The following is an 18,166-nucleotide window of genomic DNA, read 5'->3' as shown; positions in this document are numbered from 1 at the left end:
AATGAAAGATTGGACATCCTGATTATTTAACTTTTATTTGTAAATGTAAAAAATACAGTATCTGATGTTGGTTTTAATTTGTTGCTTTCATGAGGTAATTCATATTATTTTTCAGTTCGTGATACTACTTCTGAAATCAAAAGCTCGAAAAGATTTAGGAAGAGTCTGTGACTTTAAGGAATAAACCAAGTGCTCTTTCTACATGTATGTGTTCATACATAACTGCGAGGTACTCTTCTGGGGTAATCTACTGTAACTCCAAGGCTAATATTATAATACAGAGACCCAGAATAGACAACTTAAAAATAATCAGTCAAGCACAAACCAGTGGGGAAATAAGTAACTTATGTGTCACAATTTAACTATAAAATGGTACATATTTGATTGCTCTAGGGTTACAAAAATCAATAGATTTGCATATGACACATGGAATTACTCTAAAAGAAACTGTTGGCAAAGGGTAATTTAATATAAAAACCTATGTGTTTATGTATTAGAAATTCAATATTTAATTTACTCCTACAAATTCATGTTTTCTAGATAATTCTTCATATACATCTATAAACACTACGGTGGCCTTGAAAACTAACAAAACTTCACTTGTATACAAAGAATTCTTTATTTTTAATGAACACCTTTCCATGAAGCTGTTAAGAAATGTTGAAGTCAGTACTGAATAATAAAGTATACTTGTGTGTATTTCTTACTGATCCTAAACTGAGCATGTTAGTTTTAGCGATTTCATGATAGGATGATGTCCCTCCTTCCTGTATTCAAATTTTGGTCGGATTTAGTCTGAGATGAGTTTGGGTGGTACCTGGCCAGAGCCAGCTCTTGTTGGGGCTGTGCGCCCTCTGCTGGCTACTTAGATTGGCACTGACTGGTATGGAAGGGTTCTTAATTTCTTTTACTTTTCAAGGTTGGTTTTTTGTTGTTTTTTGTTTTGTTTTGGTATTTTTTATACAATCAGATATTTGTAGTGATTATAAAGTTGTAGGTTAATACTGAGTATGGCAGTTAATTATTAAGAAATGAAGGGATTTTTTTGTTTGTTTGTTTGCTTGGGGTTTTGGGGGGAGTTTCCTTTTGCTAAATATGAGACTCTTGACAGCTCAAATAACATGTGAAGTATACACCACTCTTGAGTTATTAGGTGGTTGTTTTCAGATGACCATTAATCATTTTCCTGTTGCTTTCCTAACTCCTCCTTGCCTGATTCCACTCAAGAAGAATTCTTGTTTACTAAGTTGGGCATGGACTTTAAAAGGATAGATCATTGAAATTTTGAAACGCAACTCCTTGTATATAGCTAATGCCTGGTAGAGAACCCCTTGGTAGGCTTAACTGGTTTTACTTGCTTTGTGAAGGAAAATGAGTCTGTATTTACATCCTAATGTTTTATGAAGACGTTTTTGGTGTCCTTGCAGACCAAATTAGCTGTTCTCCCTGGCAGACATTGAGAAGAATCAGAGTTTGAGTGGAGCCTTTTCTGTTTTGTTTGGCTGCTTTTGGTTGCTGTTTCTAGAGTGTAGGATGCTAAAGGAGCAGGTTACTGACGCTGTCAGGTTGCAAGACTGACGTATGTATACGAGGGCGGTTACAGAGGGAACCTCTCACCTCTGTGCTATGACTTAGGTGGAGACTTGGTAGTAAAGGCCAAAGCTCTGTATAATGAATAGGTCTTTAAAATAGCAGCAGTTATTGTTGATAAGTTTCCATCAACTTCTTTATAAAAATTAACTGTGTGTAAGTGATTTCTACATTATCTCTGAAATGCCTTGAGTCCATTACGTGATGATTCCGTGGCGAGAATTTTTTAGCTCTCTCCAGTTCCTTTGTCTTTGCAGATTTCTCTAATTCATAATAAACAAATTCCATCAAAACTCCCCAACCAGCTCCCCAGCATATGGAATGATCGGAGAACTAGAGCTAGAGAAGTGGGGAAATGTCTTCTAAGTTATTTCCAGTTTTCCAGCTTTCCAATTTTAGGCATCCGTTACCTTAAAATTTATTATGGGTAAATCATAAAGGTGTAAGGTATTATTTATTTTGATTTACTTAACATTGTCAAATAGCTGCAGACGGCATTCCCACAGATATCCGTTTCCCGCTAAATTAGTTCTAACGGCGTATCCTGTTGCCTGCCCCCACGCTGAGGTTGCGTTCGGTGGTCTCTGTGCTTCTCAGTATTCCCACTGTACCCCTGACGACAGATGTTACTGGGGTTCCTCCCTGGCTTCTCACCCATCTACTCTATTTTGTAAATAAACATTTACTCTTTAAAAATAATTTTTATTGAAGTATAGTTGATGTATACTGTTGTGTTAGTTTCAGCTGTGCAGCAAGGTGAATCAGTTGTACAGATGCCTATGTCCCCCCTTGTAGATTCTGTTCCCATATAGGCCGTTACACAATTTGAGTCAAGTTCCTGAGGACAGTGTCCATCATTAACGTACCATCAGCCAACATGTGCTGGTTATACACAGGCACCCAACAATATTTATTCCTGAATCTTATGTTTTTTGGGCCTCTTTCAGGTTCAGAGGACCATTTTTGCAAGCTTCAGAATTGAAAATTGCTGTCTGTAAACATCTGTTCCCCATGGTGGATTTTATTTTCTTGCATGTTTTGCTAGGATGCGGTCACTGTTGTGACTACGCCCCTTCTCTCTCCTTCCTCCGTTCCTCCTTCTCCCTCATCCTCCCTTCCTCTGCCTCTCCCCTTCCTTCCTGTGGCCCCCGCCTTCCTCTCTTGATTTAGTCATGCTCATATATTCAGTAATTGGGAGGTTTTCCTTAAACGCTATAGTGTGGGGCTCAGTGGTTTGTGTAATTTTGTTTGTGAACCATCACCTTCCTTTAACAAGGGAGTTGGACTCGAGGAGTTTGGTCCTGTTTCCCTCCCAGCTTGTTTGTAATGGGGCCATTCTTTTAAAGTTGATCTTGAAGGGCAGGCTCAATGGTTAGCAGTCTTTCTCCTCTTTATCTGCTCCGTGAATGCCCTGAATTGTATTTTGAATTATGGGCTATTTCACCACAATTTCTCAGTAGTGTATATTTAGGGAATATGAACTCTGTAAGTCTAAGACTAGAGAAATGTTGTCTAATATAGATGCATCTATGAATGACACTCAGATTCTCTTCTATTTGGGGTTAAAAATGCTACTTATATCCATATATGAGTATTATACTTACATATATACATGTAAGTATAATACTTATTTTATTGTACATATGTAAAGCTGTATTTAAAATTTTCATGAACCCCCCACCTCCTGTATTTTTGTGCATTCTTGAGTTTCATATCAAATGTGTGTTGCTTCTTTTAAGAGATGACAGTGGTTATATTCTAATTGTTAGTTGTGAGCTCAGCTTGAAAAGTGAGGCCATCCCCTACATGAGATGGCGCTAAAATATGTGATTTCCCTAGATACACACTTTATAATGAACATAATACTACATCTTTCTTCTGTTTTCTGTGCTGGCGTGCCTAATTCAGAGTTTGGTCATTATTATTTTGAACAGTTGATGTTAGTGAGACTTCCCTGATGACTCAGACAGTAAAGAGTCTTCCTGCAATGCGGGAGACCCAGGTTCAATCCCTGGGTCAGGAATATGCCCTGGAGAAGGAAATGGCAACCAACTCCAGTATTCTTGCCTGAAAAAATCCCATGGACAGAGAAGCCTGGCAGGCTATAGTCCTTGGGATCACAAAGAGTTGGGCATGACTGAGCGACTAACACACACACACACACACTCGTGAGACTCTTTTAGAACATCAGTTTACTGGGCGGTACATAATGTATCGCTAAAAGCAGATTGCAAGGTAGAACGTAACTACTGATTTTCTTAAAATTTGCTGATAAATTCCAAATAATTGAGCGGGGCAACAGAGTCTTACTTATAGGGTGTTGTCTCTGCTGCGTTTGGTCAGAAATGTCATCAGTCCCCTCCAGAGGAATCAGAAGACCAGATTCTCTCCCCCAGCAAGGACTCCATGCTTCCGTAGAGCACGAACATGCCGAATTCGTGGGTGGGAGCGTCCTTTTAGGTTAAGAAGCCAAGTCGGGTTCCCTGAGTTGATCCTTGGAGTCTAAAGGTGACTTCTTCCTTAGGGCAGGAAGGGGGACAAGGTACTTGCAGAGCCGTGGCCACTGGGGCTGACTGAAGAGGGATGTCCTTTTACCTCCAGGACACTTGTGTCTTGGAATCCTGTTGTGTGTGAGAGCTGTCTATGTGGTAATGTGAGATGCATTTCTTTAAAACAACTAGTCTTCATGAGTGGAGATGAACAAACATAGAGGCCTAATACGCTGTCAGAAAAAAAGTTTCTCCAGCTTGCAGAATGTAACTGAAAGAGTCTTGGCGATCAACTCTTGTTGATCAACTTTTGTTTCAAAATCCAGTTAAACAGGTTAGATTAGATGTTATCTCCCAGGTTTATTGGAGTTTCATCTGATGTAATCTTAAAGATCGAATCAGTTCACCTAAATTGGTTATTCTTACCCCAACCTGTTAGACTAACCAGTGAAATTTTATTGTTTGTTTTTTTTTAAATAGATATTCTGTACTCTGTTCCACTGATTGCAAGTCCCCTGGGGTGGAGAACCCAGGTATCTGTTTTAAGAAAAGACCTCTGACAGTTCTTATGGCTGGCAGGGTGTCTGAGCCATAGAACTGATTTGAGGGGCTTGATTTCCTGCAACCCGATCCTGCATCTTCCTTTCCTTCTTAGATGACAGCAGAAACATTTTGTTTCTGATGCCTTCAATGTGTATTGCGAGCTTGACCTTGGCTTTCATTTTTCTATGCAAAATGATTACATGTTGTCAAATAAAAAGCAAAACTTCAGATGTATATGATGTTTCATCGGAAGCCCCACAGAGCCCTTCATTGACTTGGTTATGCCCAGACACCATAGACACTTAACTGCAATAAAAATAAGAAATAGGGCAGGCAGAACAATTGAGATCTTATTCACATCAAGCCAGTGGTAAGTTACTCGTTAGAAGTAAGTTGAGTGATTCCAGGGTTACTGTTAGTCCTTCAGGCCCCTAGGGGACCCTTGTACAAATTGCTGATTCAGAAAATCATTACTCCGGTGACTCAAGTGGCACTTTAGTGGCCTTAAAGAGTTATTCGACACACCTCCCCAAACAGCTAAGTTATCCCCATGATTATGTTGATTAATTGCACACTGTGGAATTAGTGTTATTTTCAATAAAAGATTTTCTGGCATTGGGAAAAGAAAGGATAAAACTCACGTGCTTTCAGTTGATAATGTGTGCACTTCTCCTAAGCGTGAGGGAGGGGATGATCCCAGCTGTTGTCCGGGGTGGGCCAAATAATCTAAGACAGTACTTTTCATTTTGCATCGAAAAGGGGCTTTTTGGTGTCCCAGAGGATGGTCACTCAAAATGTGACCCGTTCTAACATTTTCATTCATCAAAGGACTGGAGAATGCTTCTTCAACCTACTACGAATTGCGGAGAGGGCTGTGCTACATAGTGAGAAAAAGCCGAGTGGAATCATCTCTGTTACCACAGCAGCTATGGGTAATAAAGGTGGCATATTGTAAAAACAGATTTCGGTACAGGAACTGGTTATTTAGGTTCTAGCTTTGTCTCTTAATATCTGTACAACCTCTTTTATTTGTTAGAAGTTGGTTGCCTTTTTTTGTTTTTTTTTTTTTTCCTTTTTGGCCACGGGACTTGTGGGATCTTAGTTCCCCGACCCGAGAATGAACCAGCGCCTTTGGCAGTGAAAGCACAGAGTTCTAACCACTGGATTACCAGGAAATTCCCCACCTTTTCTGAATTTTAGTGACTTCTGCTATAAACAGAGGGCTTCCCAGTTGAGTCAGTGGTAAAGAATCTACCTGCCAGTGCAGGAGACAGAGGAGATGAGGGTTTGATCCCTGGCTCAGGAAGATCTCCTGGAGGATGAAACAGCAACCCACTCCCGTATTTTTGCCTGGGAAATCCCATGGACAGAGGAGCCCAGGGGATTGTAGTCCATGGGGTCGCAAATAGTTGAATTTGACTGAGCGCACGCACGCACTGTGAACATGGGGTTAAAATGGCCATCTAAGGAACTCCTAGGGTCTTGTTGTCTTTACCTTATGTCCTATATAATGCTTTACAAATGTGAGGGCTTTAAGCAGAATTGAGTGTAGATACTGAACCATGTTTAGAACCCCCCAAATGAAGAGTTTTGGTGAGGCCTCAAGATGCTCTTAAGTATATCTGGAATTTTGGTACACCCACTGTTTTGAAGGCGCTGTCTAGATGAGATGAGGTGAAGCAACGACAGAAGGCAGCTAAAAACTCATCATTTTCCAAGGTCAGAGCTCTAGTTACTACCGAGTGTTCTGTTTTGATGAAAGGAAGGACTGCAGTTAGTCTTTCCTGGGAAAGTGATTTGGTCCCCGTTTCTCATCATCCTTTGCTGCAAACTGTGTGCCTCGTCACTTTTCCTCTGAATTTTCTTTCTGTTCTCAGTTTAGGATGAAGTGGAGGAAGAGAATTTTCTAGACTATGGAATGACTATTTTATCAGCTGAAATTGAGTTGTAACTCTTTTAGCATGAAATTTATTATATTTGGATTAAAAAAAAAGGCCTCCTGGTATAGTAGGAGTTCTTTCTACAGGAAAGAACCAGTGGTCTTCTCTGTATTTTAGAAATAAGGAAAATAATGTCAGTTTCTGGTTTCTTGTAAACCCAGACTGTCACCTCCAAGCTCGGATCAGGGAAAATTAAGATTGACTGGCTAGTGAGAACCACGAAGGTGTATATTCATGGAAGCATCACAACAAGACACAAGTATTTTTAGGTCAATTAAAATAAAATTCAAATTTTAACCTTGTAACCCAGGGCATTCTTTTAAATGTTAAGTTTTTAAAAAGAGTGGTTTCTCAGATTCCTCAGGATTTGTGTCAGTAGGCAAAAAGACAAGAGCAGGTATGTGTATTCAAATGGATTTAGGAAAGATTGCATGTCAATGGTAACAGTTTGGATGTGTTGGATTAAATAAAATGTATGATTAAAATTAAAAAGTTAAGTGAAGTTAAAAAAGATATTAACTGAAATTAAAGGTCTTCATTGCAGGATTTTTTCAGAGGATTTCCCCTGCTAAGATACAGTGTAAATTTCTGGGGGTCAAGAGGGATATATAGGTAGCTTCTAACATTTCCTGGGCTTTTAAATTTGCCTCCTTTTTGTTTTTCGGAGCCTGTTGTGGGGCTGTTATTCCACAGAAGACACTAGTGCGTATCTTGCCTTGTCCTATACTATGACTGTATTTTGACTTTGACTCTTCTCGTCTTCATTGGTTTGAACTCATGTTCTTCACAAGTGACATGTGTAGAGATGCCGTTTGCGGCCGTTTTTGTCAGTTGCTTCCAGTTGTTGTGGAGATGGTTACAGATTTTTTCATGAAGTCACAGGTTCTGGTGCACATTATTTGCACAGCTATTAAGTACCTAGAGACCTTTTAGGAATAAAACACCATGTAAATGTAAATTATCACCACCTCTAAGACACTTTCATTAATTTCATATCAAATTCATGAGTGTTTTGAGCTCTGGGATTTAAGTCTTCAGAATTGGGCTTCTCATGTATTTGTAGTTTTTTTTTTTTCTCCCCGAGTTTAAATTCCAGCAGCACAGAATAGTATGAATAGTCCAGCCTTGGGAATCCAACTGCCAGGGTTTGAATCCTGGGTCTAAGAGTTGCTGCCTTTGTGAGCTTGGGCAGTTTTCCGTTTCTCAATTTTCTCATCTGTAAAGTGGTGTTTATATTACGTGCCTCACAGGGTTGGTTCTTGTGTAGATTGAATGAATGTCTACATAACCTCTTTGCGTAGTGGGGATACGTGACAAGAACTCGGGTATCGTGTGGACAAGAGAGAAAAAGGTAGGCGTGGGAAAGATGAAAGAACTGTAAATTATAAATAACCTCATGTATATTTTTGGAACCAGTCTTCCGGTTATTGTTTAATGAAATACTCTTTTCAGTATGCCTCCCACCCCCAGATGATAAGGTAACCAAGGATGGGCTGAGGGCAGGGACAGAGATTTAATCCAACTCAAACAGGGTTGTGATGAGCTCCTTAGTCTGGTGACGGAGAACAAAGGGCTGGCTCTTCAGTTCCCAGAATGAGGATTAGCAATGGAATAACCTTGCTGGGTATTGTCCTACAACATCAGGTCACTTTTTTTTTGTTTTTGTTTTTTTAAATCAAGGCTTTTCATAGGATGATGTGTTCCAGCATATAGTGCATCTTGTTCGGTTGTTGGTGAAATACTTACCATTTATATGTAATATTAAAAGTGGCCTTATAAGAATGAAAAGCTAGAAACCCAAACACAACCTATTGTTATCCTACGGGTCAACCACCCGTGGGCTCATCTGAGTCACGGCTTATCTCCAGAAATCATATCATGGATAAGTTGTTCTTGCCTGTCTCTCACTCCCTCCAAGTGGATTAGAACTAATGTTTAGGTGTAGTAATCTGCCAAAGGGGGTACTTCTTAGATGTGTCCTTGTGAATTATTGAATTTATGATACCAGTTTTTTCCTTCATGTAACACTTTCATTCTCAGTCATTTCCTATGGCATTTGCTTACAATGGGATACCACGAATAGATTGTAAGGAAAATTATGAGTCAAATGGAAAATTATGTAAGAATATAAAAGTATTAGATTTTGAATTATATAGCTATTTGTTCATCATACTCCCCCCCACATTAAATTTTTTTTCTCTATCCTTCATGAGGCAGCAAGATAAAGAACAGTTGAATAAATCAGCAAAAGGATTGGTCTTTAAAAATAAATGGAAACAGCTTATATTTTCTGCTTATCTTTGAGTTTTTCAAGGGCAACAGAAAAAGCAAGTGACTCCTTTATTGATTGCCCATTGGTGTCATTTTTAATAATCAAATTTAAATATAGGTTTTTAACAGCTGATGGGTTCAATTTGGACAAAACACGTGTTGACTTTCCGGATTGTTTGCTCACTGTAGATGCCGACTTGTTCTAGAGAAGGGGCTGCCAGTTGAGCTCCTTTGTCTTTAGAAGGATTGATTGACGGATGTTGTGTCTGCTCATTTACAGCGTTTTTCTTGCTTAATTTAAAAAATTGTGACATAGCATTACATGTTCCTTGTATACATCGTTTTTGCAGAAGAAAGTTGTTTAGCCAATATGTCGACTTCGTTTATGAAATCCTCTCTTGTAGCTTTCATTCAGCGTTCAGTGTAGCCTATTAGGTCATATTATTCGTTTCATGCACGGCAAATCGTCACCAGCAGCAAAATTTAACATTTGGTCCTTTTAGGTATAAAAATGAATCAAATGCTTGACAAGATTTGTTTCTGGTGTATATTTCAGAGTCCCCCCCACCCCCTTGGTGGGCAGACGACAAATATTACTAACGGGTACTTTTAGTTTTTAAAATATGGACAACAGTACTCCATGCAGTAAAAGACTTGAGCGATTAATGCTACCCTTATGCCTCTTTTGAGTACTTTTAGCCATGGGGCTTGGCACTGCCACCATTGTCTTGGTGCCAAAAAATATCCGCAGCGGCTGTCGCATTCTAGTACTGGAGGGTTGTCTCGAAAATTCCGCAGTGAACGCGCCGGGTTTGTTCATCACTGCTATCTCTTTTAAATATTGGAAAAATAGAATCTTGAGCTCTTTCAAAGCTCCGTTGTGATCGTGGGGATGAGGGGGGAGGTCGGTGGCGAAGAATGGAGGAAAGAAGCCGTCCGCGCCAGCCAGTGGGTATAAGTGACAAAAATCCATGCCTGGCATAGAGTAAACACACATATTTAGGAGCTTTTGTGTTCACGAGCACAGATAGTTACTTAAGGATCCTACTCAAACATGTTATCAGTGCTCTTGAGAATTTTATTATCTGAAACAAATGTTCCTGAGCATTTTAAGCAGAAGACTGACATCAAGATCATAGCTGATTTTTAGTGGACAGTTTATACAAAATATGTATATATTTTTTTCTCCCTGGAAGTGAGGTGCCATTGTAAAATGGCTGCTTTTTGTCATTAGGAAATTAGTGGAGTAGATAAGATAGAATTGAGAAGGTGCTTGGGTTTACCCACAGTCCATGTCCTGATTGTTTTGCTCCCAAACAGGGATTTGAGCTCTAAGGACAGATTTATAGTTGATTTTGGAAACAAAAATATGCAATAAAGTTAAAGGTTTACACTATCAGAATGACATGCGTTCGCTCAGGATCTCTGGAGCGATCTATTTGATGGTAAAAGTGGATGCCACAGATGAAATCTTTACAAGGAATATAATCCTAAAAAAAAAAAAAAAAGGGAAAAAAAAGTGCACCTCCCAGCCTCCTGCTGGCCGCGCTGCCTCTTCGGTACCTCACAGACTTCGACAGAGTCCTGGACGGGTGCCCACTGATGTCATGGAAACACTCAAATTACTGAGAATGATTCATGTCTATGCTGGTCTCTTGTCCTCCCCCACACAAACAGGAGTAGATTTTTAACCCTGACAACTTGTAATTTGCAGTGGGTTTATTTTTGTATCTGGATAAATATTTTTTAACAAGCAAAATTAAGATTAAGCAGTCTGTATCTGATATGATAGTAAAGAATGCTGGGTCCGTGTAGCCAAGAGCACTTTGGGGACTCTGCGCTGCCTGTGTCCCTTCTCGGCTCTTCCCCCTCCTCTGCTCTCTGCCCACCCCTGTGCTTTCTAGTCCGCTCTCCTCCCTTCATTTTCCTCTTTTCCTCTCTCTTCTCTCCCCTGTTTATTTATTCACATTCTCTTTCTCTCTCACATCCTTACTATTTGCATGGACCCCCTCTCTTCCTTTAAAAGAATGAAAGGAATGGACCTAACTTTATATGTGTGTGTGTGTGTGTGTGTGTGTGTGTGTGTATGTGTATATATATATGTGTGTGTGTGTGTGTGTGAATTGAGACAAGTTCTGGTAGGCAGATTCATTTCTCCAGGTCTATATGCAGGAGTCAAGTTGGGAAATAATGCCAGGAGGTGAAATTCTGTAGGAGATAGCTTCGGTAACTCCTTCTAGAGAAAGATCGCCTTTCTTCCTTCCAATTTCTGGAAGTCACCAGAACAGGACACTAGATACTCAGTTTCCTCGGAAGTCAGAGTAAATTCTATCTTATCTATGTCTCTTTCTGTCTCTCTGCTTGTCTGCATGTCTACCTGCCTCTCCACTTGTCTTTCTAGTTGCTAAACAAGTGGATATTATGTCAAAGTGAATCATGTCCTGGTTGTATTAAAGCTTTGTCGATGTGAGAGCTTAAGGAAGGACAGACTTCATTTGATAACTCATAAAGATCGAGTTGGTTTTTTTCTGTTAGTAATATGTATAAAGAGAAGTTAAAGACTATAAGTAGCTTCCATCTGACACAGAAGAATAAATAGGTCTTTATGACCATTTATACTTCTAAAACAGGCAGATGAATCTCTTCTTCAGTGTAAAATCCTCATACAATGAAAGTTATTCTCTTAGACCTCCCAGGACTGAATCTGTGAGTTGGTATCCTGTTTCATTGGACGGAAATTGATATGGTCATTGATTTTCTGCTTTGCACTGAATACTTTGCCAGAAGTTGGGTGGTGGGAGTGTGTCCCCAAGTTTGAGATCGATTGGAGTCAGTGGAAAAGTTAATAATGATGGGGAAGAGGGTTGATGTTAAGACTCAGGTTTGGCTTCCTTCACAAATCATCTTCTGTTTTATGTCTATAGTGACTTACATACCGGGTGAGCTTTTGACTAGTTTTAAGATTTATCAAAGGCACATTCCTTGTGTGGTGTCAAAAAGACATGCCCTCATAGCATTGTCCTTGAACCCAAAGATTACAGTTGAACACTGCTGCTTGTAACGTTTATGTTAACTTGAGTCAAGGGGGAAAATCATGGGTGTTGTAAACTCCGAAGGATCCATCTAGCCTCTCAAAATACTAGTTTTGAATTTTCTCATTGGAAGAAAGAATAGTATAGTCCTGGGTAAAGAGGACAGTGTACCTTAAGCTCTAGTCTCAAGGGAAGAGCGTATCCTTCTGTCCTGGACAGGGTGGGGTTTGTGTTGTGGGCGGGACAAGCCCTTTTGAATGTCCTAGTGTGGACTGTTCTCTGTAACAATTCTTTATTTGTCGCTAGGTATGTTCTACTGGTTGGATCTCTTGAAAGGTGTTTTCATTGTTTTCCTGACGATTAAGGCTCAACATACTTTTTAAAAGAAACAAATGAGCTGCCTTGATTTTTACCCTTAGATATGGCTCTGTACATCTCTGTAGAGGAGTCAACAGATAAAAAATTGGAGTGTTAGAATCAGAACAAGACACTGATGTTCCATTACCCCGTTTTCTGCTGGGTCTACTGGTAGAACCTGAAGTTGGCCTCGGAGTGGGCAATTTTTCAACAGTCCTCTTTCCCAAATGTAAATTCCATCATCATCTTGATCATGACGGTCTTTACTCCTGGGAAAGGGAGTTTAAATAAGAGAGAGAGAGGAAGAGAGACCCAGAATTTTGAATAGTTTCTTTGCTTTATTCACCATCTGGAGAGTCCTGATTGATTAGCTTTGGCCTCACCATTAAGTGTCAATGTAATCAATGGGAATGACTAGGCTAGGGTCATTACATAGATAATGTGCCTGCTGTGTAAATAAAAATGAAATTGTTTAAATTTTGTGAGCGAGAAAGAAAGTGAAAATAAGGAATGACAATTTGTTTGTTAGAGAAAGTGGAGGCCATTGGAATGACAGTTTTTGGAAGTGTGGAGCAGTTTGGCTAAGAATAGGAATGAAGGGTATTTTTTTCCAGTTTAGCATAGCCAGCGTGGGGAAGTGTTATTCCCTGCCTTGCTTGCATACATTGCCAGTAGTGCCTACTTTTCGTATGTAAACATCGGGGAAGAGAAGTGGATGTCTGTTACCTGAAGGAGATTTTTTTTTTTTTTTAAGGAAAAACACAATTTACACTTTTTTGTTGTTGTTGTTTCTCTTGGCAGGTAAAACAGAAAGGGGCTCCTACTCATCTTATGGGAGAGAATCGAATTTACAGGGTTGCCACCAGGTAAGTGAGAGTCTCTCTTCGGGGAAGGGTTGAGAGGATGAGCCTGGTGAATCAGTGTGTTTTGTAAATTAGGTGATGCATTTGAGGCTGGGGCACTGAGGCACCGAAAACCTTCCGATGCCTGACTCTTTCACAAAGTAATGAAATGACACCGAGCGCAGAGTCATAAACACCCCATCGTATCAGCAATGTATTCACTGGCTTGTTGTTATTTTTTTTCATCCATCAGCCGGTACCAGTGGCACTGTTTGCAAACCAGCGATGTCGGGGAAAGTGGTTCTATCAAAAGAGTTTATTTGCAATTAAGAACTTGAGAATTTCTTACACTGGAAGTGCTTCGTGCAGCCATGTGTCAGATCCTGGGTTTTGGGTGGCTACTGCCCTAAATTATAGTTTTCATAGGGGCTGTAGGATGTTGTGTGAAAACAGGGTTGTATTGAGGGATAAAAATGTCTGTGAAAATATGATTTGTTGTCCCTTTTTGTTTCTGAATTGTTTTTGGCTGAAAGTCAAGGCCAGCAGGCTAACAGCAAAGCCGTCTCAAGGGAGGCATGCGTGAGCTAGAAAAATAAGAGTACTTTAATTAAATAATAAAATGCCAGTGTCATACAAAGGTATAGCGTGTGTGTGTGTGTGTCTCTGGGCTTTGTGCATTTGCATACTTTCAACTCTCCAGAGAAAGCCCAGTTCTAAAAATACTATCCATAGCCAAAAGTGTAAGCTTTGTTTCAAGACAATTGAGTTTTTACAGACGCTTTCTTTTTAATTTCAGTATCGGTACTAATCACATGTTTCATATCTTTTTCTTTTTTTCCTTGAAAGATTTAGACTTTCTTTTTCTAAGGGCATTGCTTTCTCACTTTGGAAAACTCTTGATAGAATTTAATGCTTCTCTTTCAGATTCAAAGCTTTCTAGCGTTACATTATTCATCCAAACAGAAATGAAGTTCTTTTTGTGCTGGGAGGGGAGTGCTTGTTCTCCTGCACCCTCTCACCCTCCCGTCTTCTTTAGTGATGGGGGAAGAAAAAATTTCATTTTGCTTTTTTTTGAACAAGCTGTTTCATGGATCCTGGAAAATGTAAGCAGACAGTTTTAGTCATTAAGTAGAGCCTGCTTGAGGAGGTGGCCTTTAGGTATCCGTCATAGGTTCCGAAAGGTGGAATTCTGGTGGAGTCCTGTGTGTGTGTGTGTGTGTGTGTGTGTGTTTTCCTTCTGGAGAGATTTGCATTTTTAAAGTTTACTTCTTTGGCCCAGCCACCCGTTCAGTCATACTCGGCATCTGAGAGGTTTGCTGTGATGAGGTGAACGGTGCTGGTTTAAGATCTCCCTGCTGCACACGCTGCAGAGTACAGTTGACGGCAGTTTGTTTGGAAAGAATTCTGCAGGAAAGAAATTTACAGCCATTCCAGCGCGACGGAAACATCTTTGGAATGTGAGTGCAAATGTGCCGGGGTAGATAGCTCGGGCAGAGAGCCTCGGAGCGCGAGTCTCTGGTGTAAAGCTCTCAATTCCCGCAGAAGAGCCTGTTCCTGTGTATCTGGTTTCTGAGGGTCAAAGCAGAGGTCGTTTGAGTTTTGGGGAGAAGAAAGTTGACAACATCCTTCCTTTTCACAGATGGTCATGGCAGAGGTCTCTGTTTTCGCCCGGCCTCTTTTTCTGGTCAACGAGAGAATAGACTTCCTCGCCCCTGTATCCTTTCTTCCTAATAGGAATTGGCGTGATTCCTCCCAGACACAAAGATTTCCTCTGCTGAGTAAGCGCGAGGCCCCTTAACTTGTGAAAGCGTCACTCAGCCCGCGTGAGTCTGTCAGTGTGTGTGTGCCGGGACACAGACCCTCCCTCGGTTTGTGGGCAATACTGCCCTCGGGTGCGACTGAAGTTCGTTTTTTTGGGCAAACGCAAGGTGAGAAGTGGCAAGGGGCAGAGGGTGGATCAGAGGTGGACAGACTGGTGTGTGATGGCTGAATGTCTGGCCTGGGGAATGTCTCCTTCTGAGACGTTCATGTCCAGGAGAATTCTGTTGTATATAGGAGCGCGGCTGCATCCGCTTCTCTTTAAAAAAGTCTTCATAATCTAGCCGTGGAGTGTGGAGATTTCTTTCGTTCTGATTTGTGCTTCCTGGTTGTGAGTCTCGCAAGGACCGACTCTCTGTGCTCAGCTTGGGCTCAGCAGTGGCCATAAACGGTGTTGATCACTTAAGGAGAAAGCAAAGAGCACAATTTTGGAAATTCCCCAATTGAGGAAATCGGGGTTGGAGAGGGAGAGGGTGGCATATTTATGAATTTCTGCTTTTGGTGAAATTTGAGAATAGAACAGACCCTAGTGTGTCTTCCGGTGAAAATGAGTTTCTCTTGAGCCGAATTGCTTTTTGAATTCCTGTTCTCCAACACCAGCTATGCAAACCCCAAAGAAAGGCAGACTCTCCGTGTGTTGGGCTTCAAGTCTAAATAGCAGATCACAGCTGAAACGATTCCCCACTGTGTGGCAAGGTGAGTGACTTGTGGAGAGGGAGCTTGTTGTTTTCTCCTGCTTAGAGAGGTGCTGGATGGAAATCCTTTAACTGATATGCCCCGAGGAGCTCCCCAAACTGCTTTGTCGTATTGTAACCCTGCATCCTGTGGACTTACTGGAATAAGCACTGTTATAGATGAACATACTTCTTCAGTTCCAGCAGCCTTTTGTTTGGTCATCCTGTGGACTTACAGGAATAAGCACTGCTATAGATGAACATCCTTCTTCAGTTCTGGTAGCCTTTTGTTTTGTGCAGAGAAATAGCAGTGGTAAGCAACAGGTAGCCAACTGCTGTCTTGGAGAAATAAATCGTTATTATTTCGAGATGTGTGTTGTTTCAGAGTGCATCAGGTTAATATATACATATGTATATATATGTGTAGGTATATATCCGTTATGTGTCTCTTGAGGGTGTACCACTGACAGTGATAGAATGGGACTTGTAAAAAGTGGGCGTTTTAGCCGAGACACAAAAGCTGGCAGGTTCTTTATTAGCGATTAAATTGTTTTCATTAAAAATAGTAGTGGGATAATATGAATTCATGAATGCATTTTCACCGAAAATGATCAGAAATGAAGTCGGTAACTTCTCAGCCTTTTGAAATTGTACAGAACATAAACCCATAGAAATCAAAGCGGCCAAACGGACTTTTTTTAGTTCTAACTAAATATGGCAAAACTAATTTCAATCAAATTGGGGTACGGAAATTACACCCAGGCTTAAAATGTTTTTGCCAAATTGCAACCTCATACTACTTTTTTTTTTGAACTGAAAAAGAAAATGTAATTTATAATGGAAAGTCTGACAGAAACAAAATGAGAGGGAGTAAAGTCGTTTGCAGGATAGTCTGATCTTCATACGATAGCCTATAGCTAGTACCTAATGGACATCACTGTGCATGACGAAAGGAAAAAATGTCATTTGCTTTCGGCCTCTCTTGCTGCTTTGAATAAGATGTTTGGTGATTGCAAACCTTTTTTTTTTTTTTTTAATCTTCCTGAGATCTTTTTTTTAATGAGGGTGGTGATGTCAACACAAATACTTGTTATTAAGGCAGAGGTTATCCCCTTAAATGGAAGTGGAGCATTGATTATTTGTTTTGTCTTTCTAGGAGATAGCCCAAGTCTAAAGCGATGGTTTTATTATTAATATCTTGTGGGCAAGGTTATGTGTGTGTGTGTGTGTGTGCATGCACGTGTGTGTGTGTGTGTGTGTGTGTGTGTGTGTGTGTGTGTGTGTGTGTGTGTAATATAAGGAAAGCTGGGCCCTATCTGAGACCAATTAAACTCAAATCTGAGCTGGGCCTTTGCGTTTCTGACAACTCCCCAGGTGATTCTAATGTGCAGCTAACTTTGATGATTTCCTAGAATGTTCTGTAGGAATCTACTGTGTTTAAAAGATTTGTGTTCAAAATCAAGTATAGCTGCTGACCCTAACAAAGCTTTTAGATTTCTTGCCTTAATTTGATTATTCAAGACATGGGACTATATTGCATATGTACTTTATTTAAAAGGCAGTGAAAATGAGGGGCATTCTGAACATCAGTAAGATGCCTTGAAATCTTCATACAAAATCCCACAACTGAATATGCGAGCCACTATCTTGTTTTCTCTAGTGAAGTCCAAGGCTCTAACCTTATCCACATTCTTTTTCTTTCTCAGCAGGTAATCAAATAGCACTGTGCTGATAAAGTTACTTGATGTTTCGTTCTTAAAGCCGATGGGATTTAAGAATTAGGCCTAACCTCAGATTGTTTTGTTGAGTTCCAGAAACTTTGCAGCTACAGAAGACATGGGTCTTCTCTGTATGTGATTTAGCGTGCTCATAGAGTCGTTTTAGATTCACTGAAATTAAACGTATATATTACACATTTAAGAATGGATTTTCTCATTTCAGTTCTTTTTATTTTTGATACGGAAAGGATCACAGTAAAAATAGAAAGGATATACACAGAAAAGACATGAGATCCTTTGTCTCTTCTTGTGAAAATGGCTTTTAGGTCTTGTGCAAGCAGAAATACATCTTGGTTTTTAACTTCACATTATGGTTAAATGTTTTATTATAGCATGCCCTCATCCGTACCTGGCTCTCTGCGCCCTTCCTAGGAATCTCTTCCATCCGTGTACTGTCTTGGCGCTCAGCTTTGCCTTCATGGTGCTTTTCGAATGTGCCCTTATTGATGTTTGTGGAATGGTGGTTTCCACCAGATTCTGTAAACTCCTGAAGTCAGGGGCCACGTTGGCCCCATCCGGCCCCGTGTGATCTCTGTATCTGGCACGGTGGGGATTGTGATGGCCTGAGGCTTATTTCCCTGGCATCACTTTTGGGGTCATTTTGAGAGGGTGAAATCTGAAGAGTCCTGTGTGAGCAGCGTTTTCCTGCTTCAGAAAACCAGAAAATCATATCCTCTCAAAGAAGATATGGGGCTCTTGGGAGCCCTTCCTTCGACCATGCTGTGCAGACTCTGGAAGACATAGAGGGTCAGATCCTGCAGAGTCACTTGTCTCTCATTTTCCTGGCCTGAGTCCTAGCCGGGTGGCCTCGTCTTTCCAGGTCTGAAGGTTC

The 18,166-nt window shown here is 40.4% G+C and overlaps 1 protein-coding gene across 23 annotated transcripts in view; it reads left to right on the top strand.

Annotated features, from left to right (window-relative positions):
- TCF4 (transcription factor 4) overlaps nt 1-18,166 on the top strand; it is a 388,575-nt gene that overhangs the window by 179,922 nt on the left and 190,487 nt on the right. For 18 of the 23 annotated variants that reach the window (XM_061400276.1, XM_061400293.1, XM_061400274.1 and 15 more), the window contains one exon: nt 13,024-13,088. In XM_061400276.1, coding sequence (XP_061256260.1) covers nt 13,024-13,088 — 65 coding nt within the window. Of the gene's footprint in view, nt 1-13,023; nt 13,089-14,294; nt 14,522-14,597; nt 14,993-15,067; nt 15,579-18,166 lie in introns of those variants that run through there. The other 5 variants (XM_061400280.1, XM_061400281.1, XM_061400282.1 and 2 more) reach the window with 4 other exon arrangements.

This window comes from Bos javanicus, chromosome 24 (genome assembly GCF_032452875.1).
Source record: "Bos javanicus breed banteng chromosome 24, ARS-OSU_banteng_1.0, whole genome shotgun sequence".
NCBI lineage: Eukaryota > Metazoa > Chordata > Mammalia > Artiodactyla > Bovidae > Bos > Bos javanicus.
This window is presented reverse-complemented; position numbering and strand designations above follow the sequence as displayed.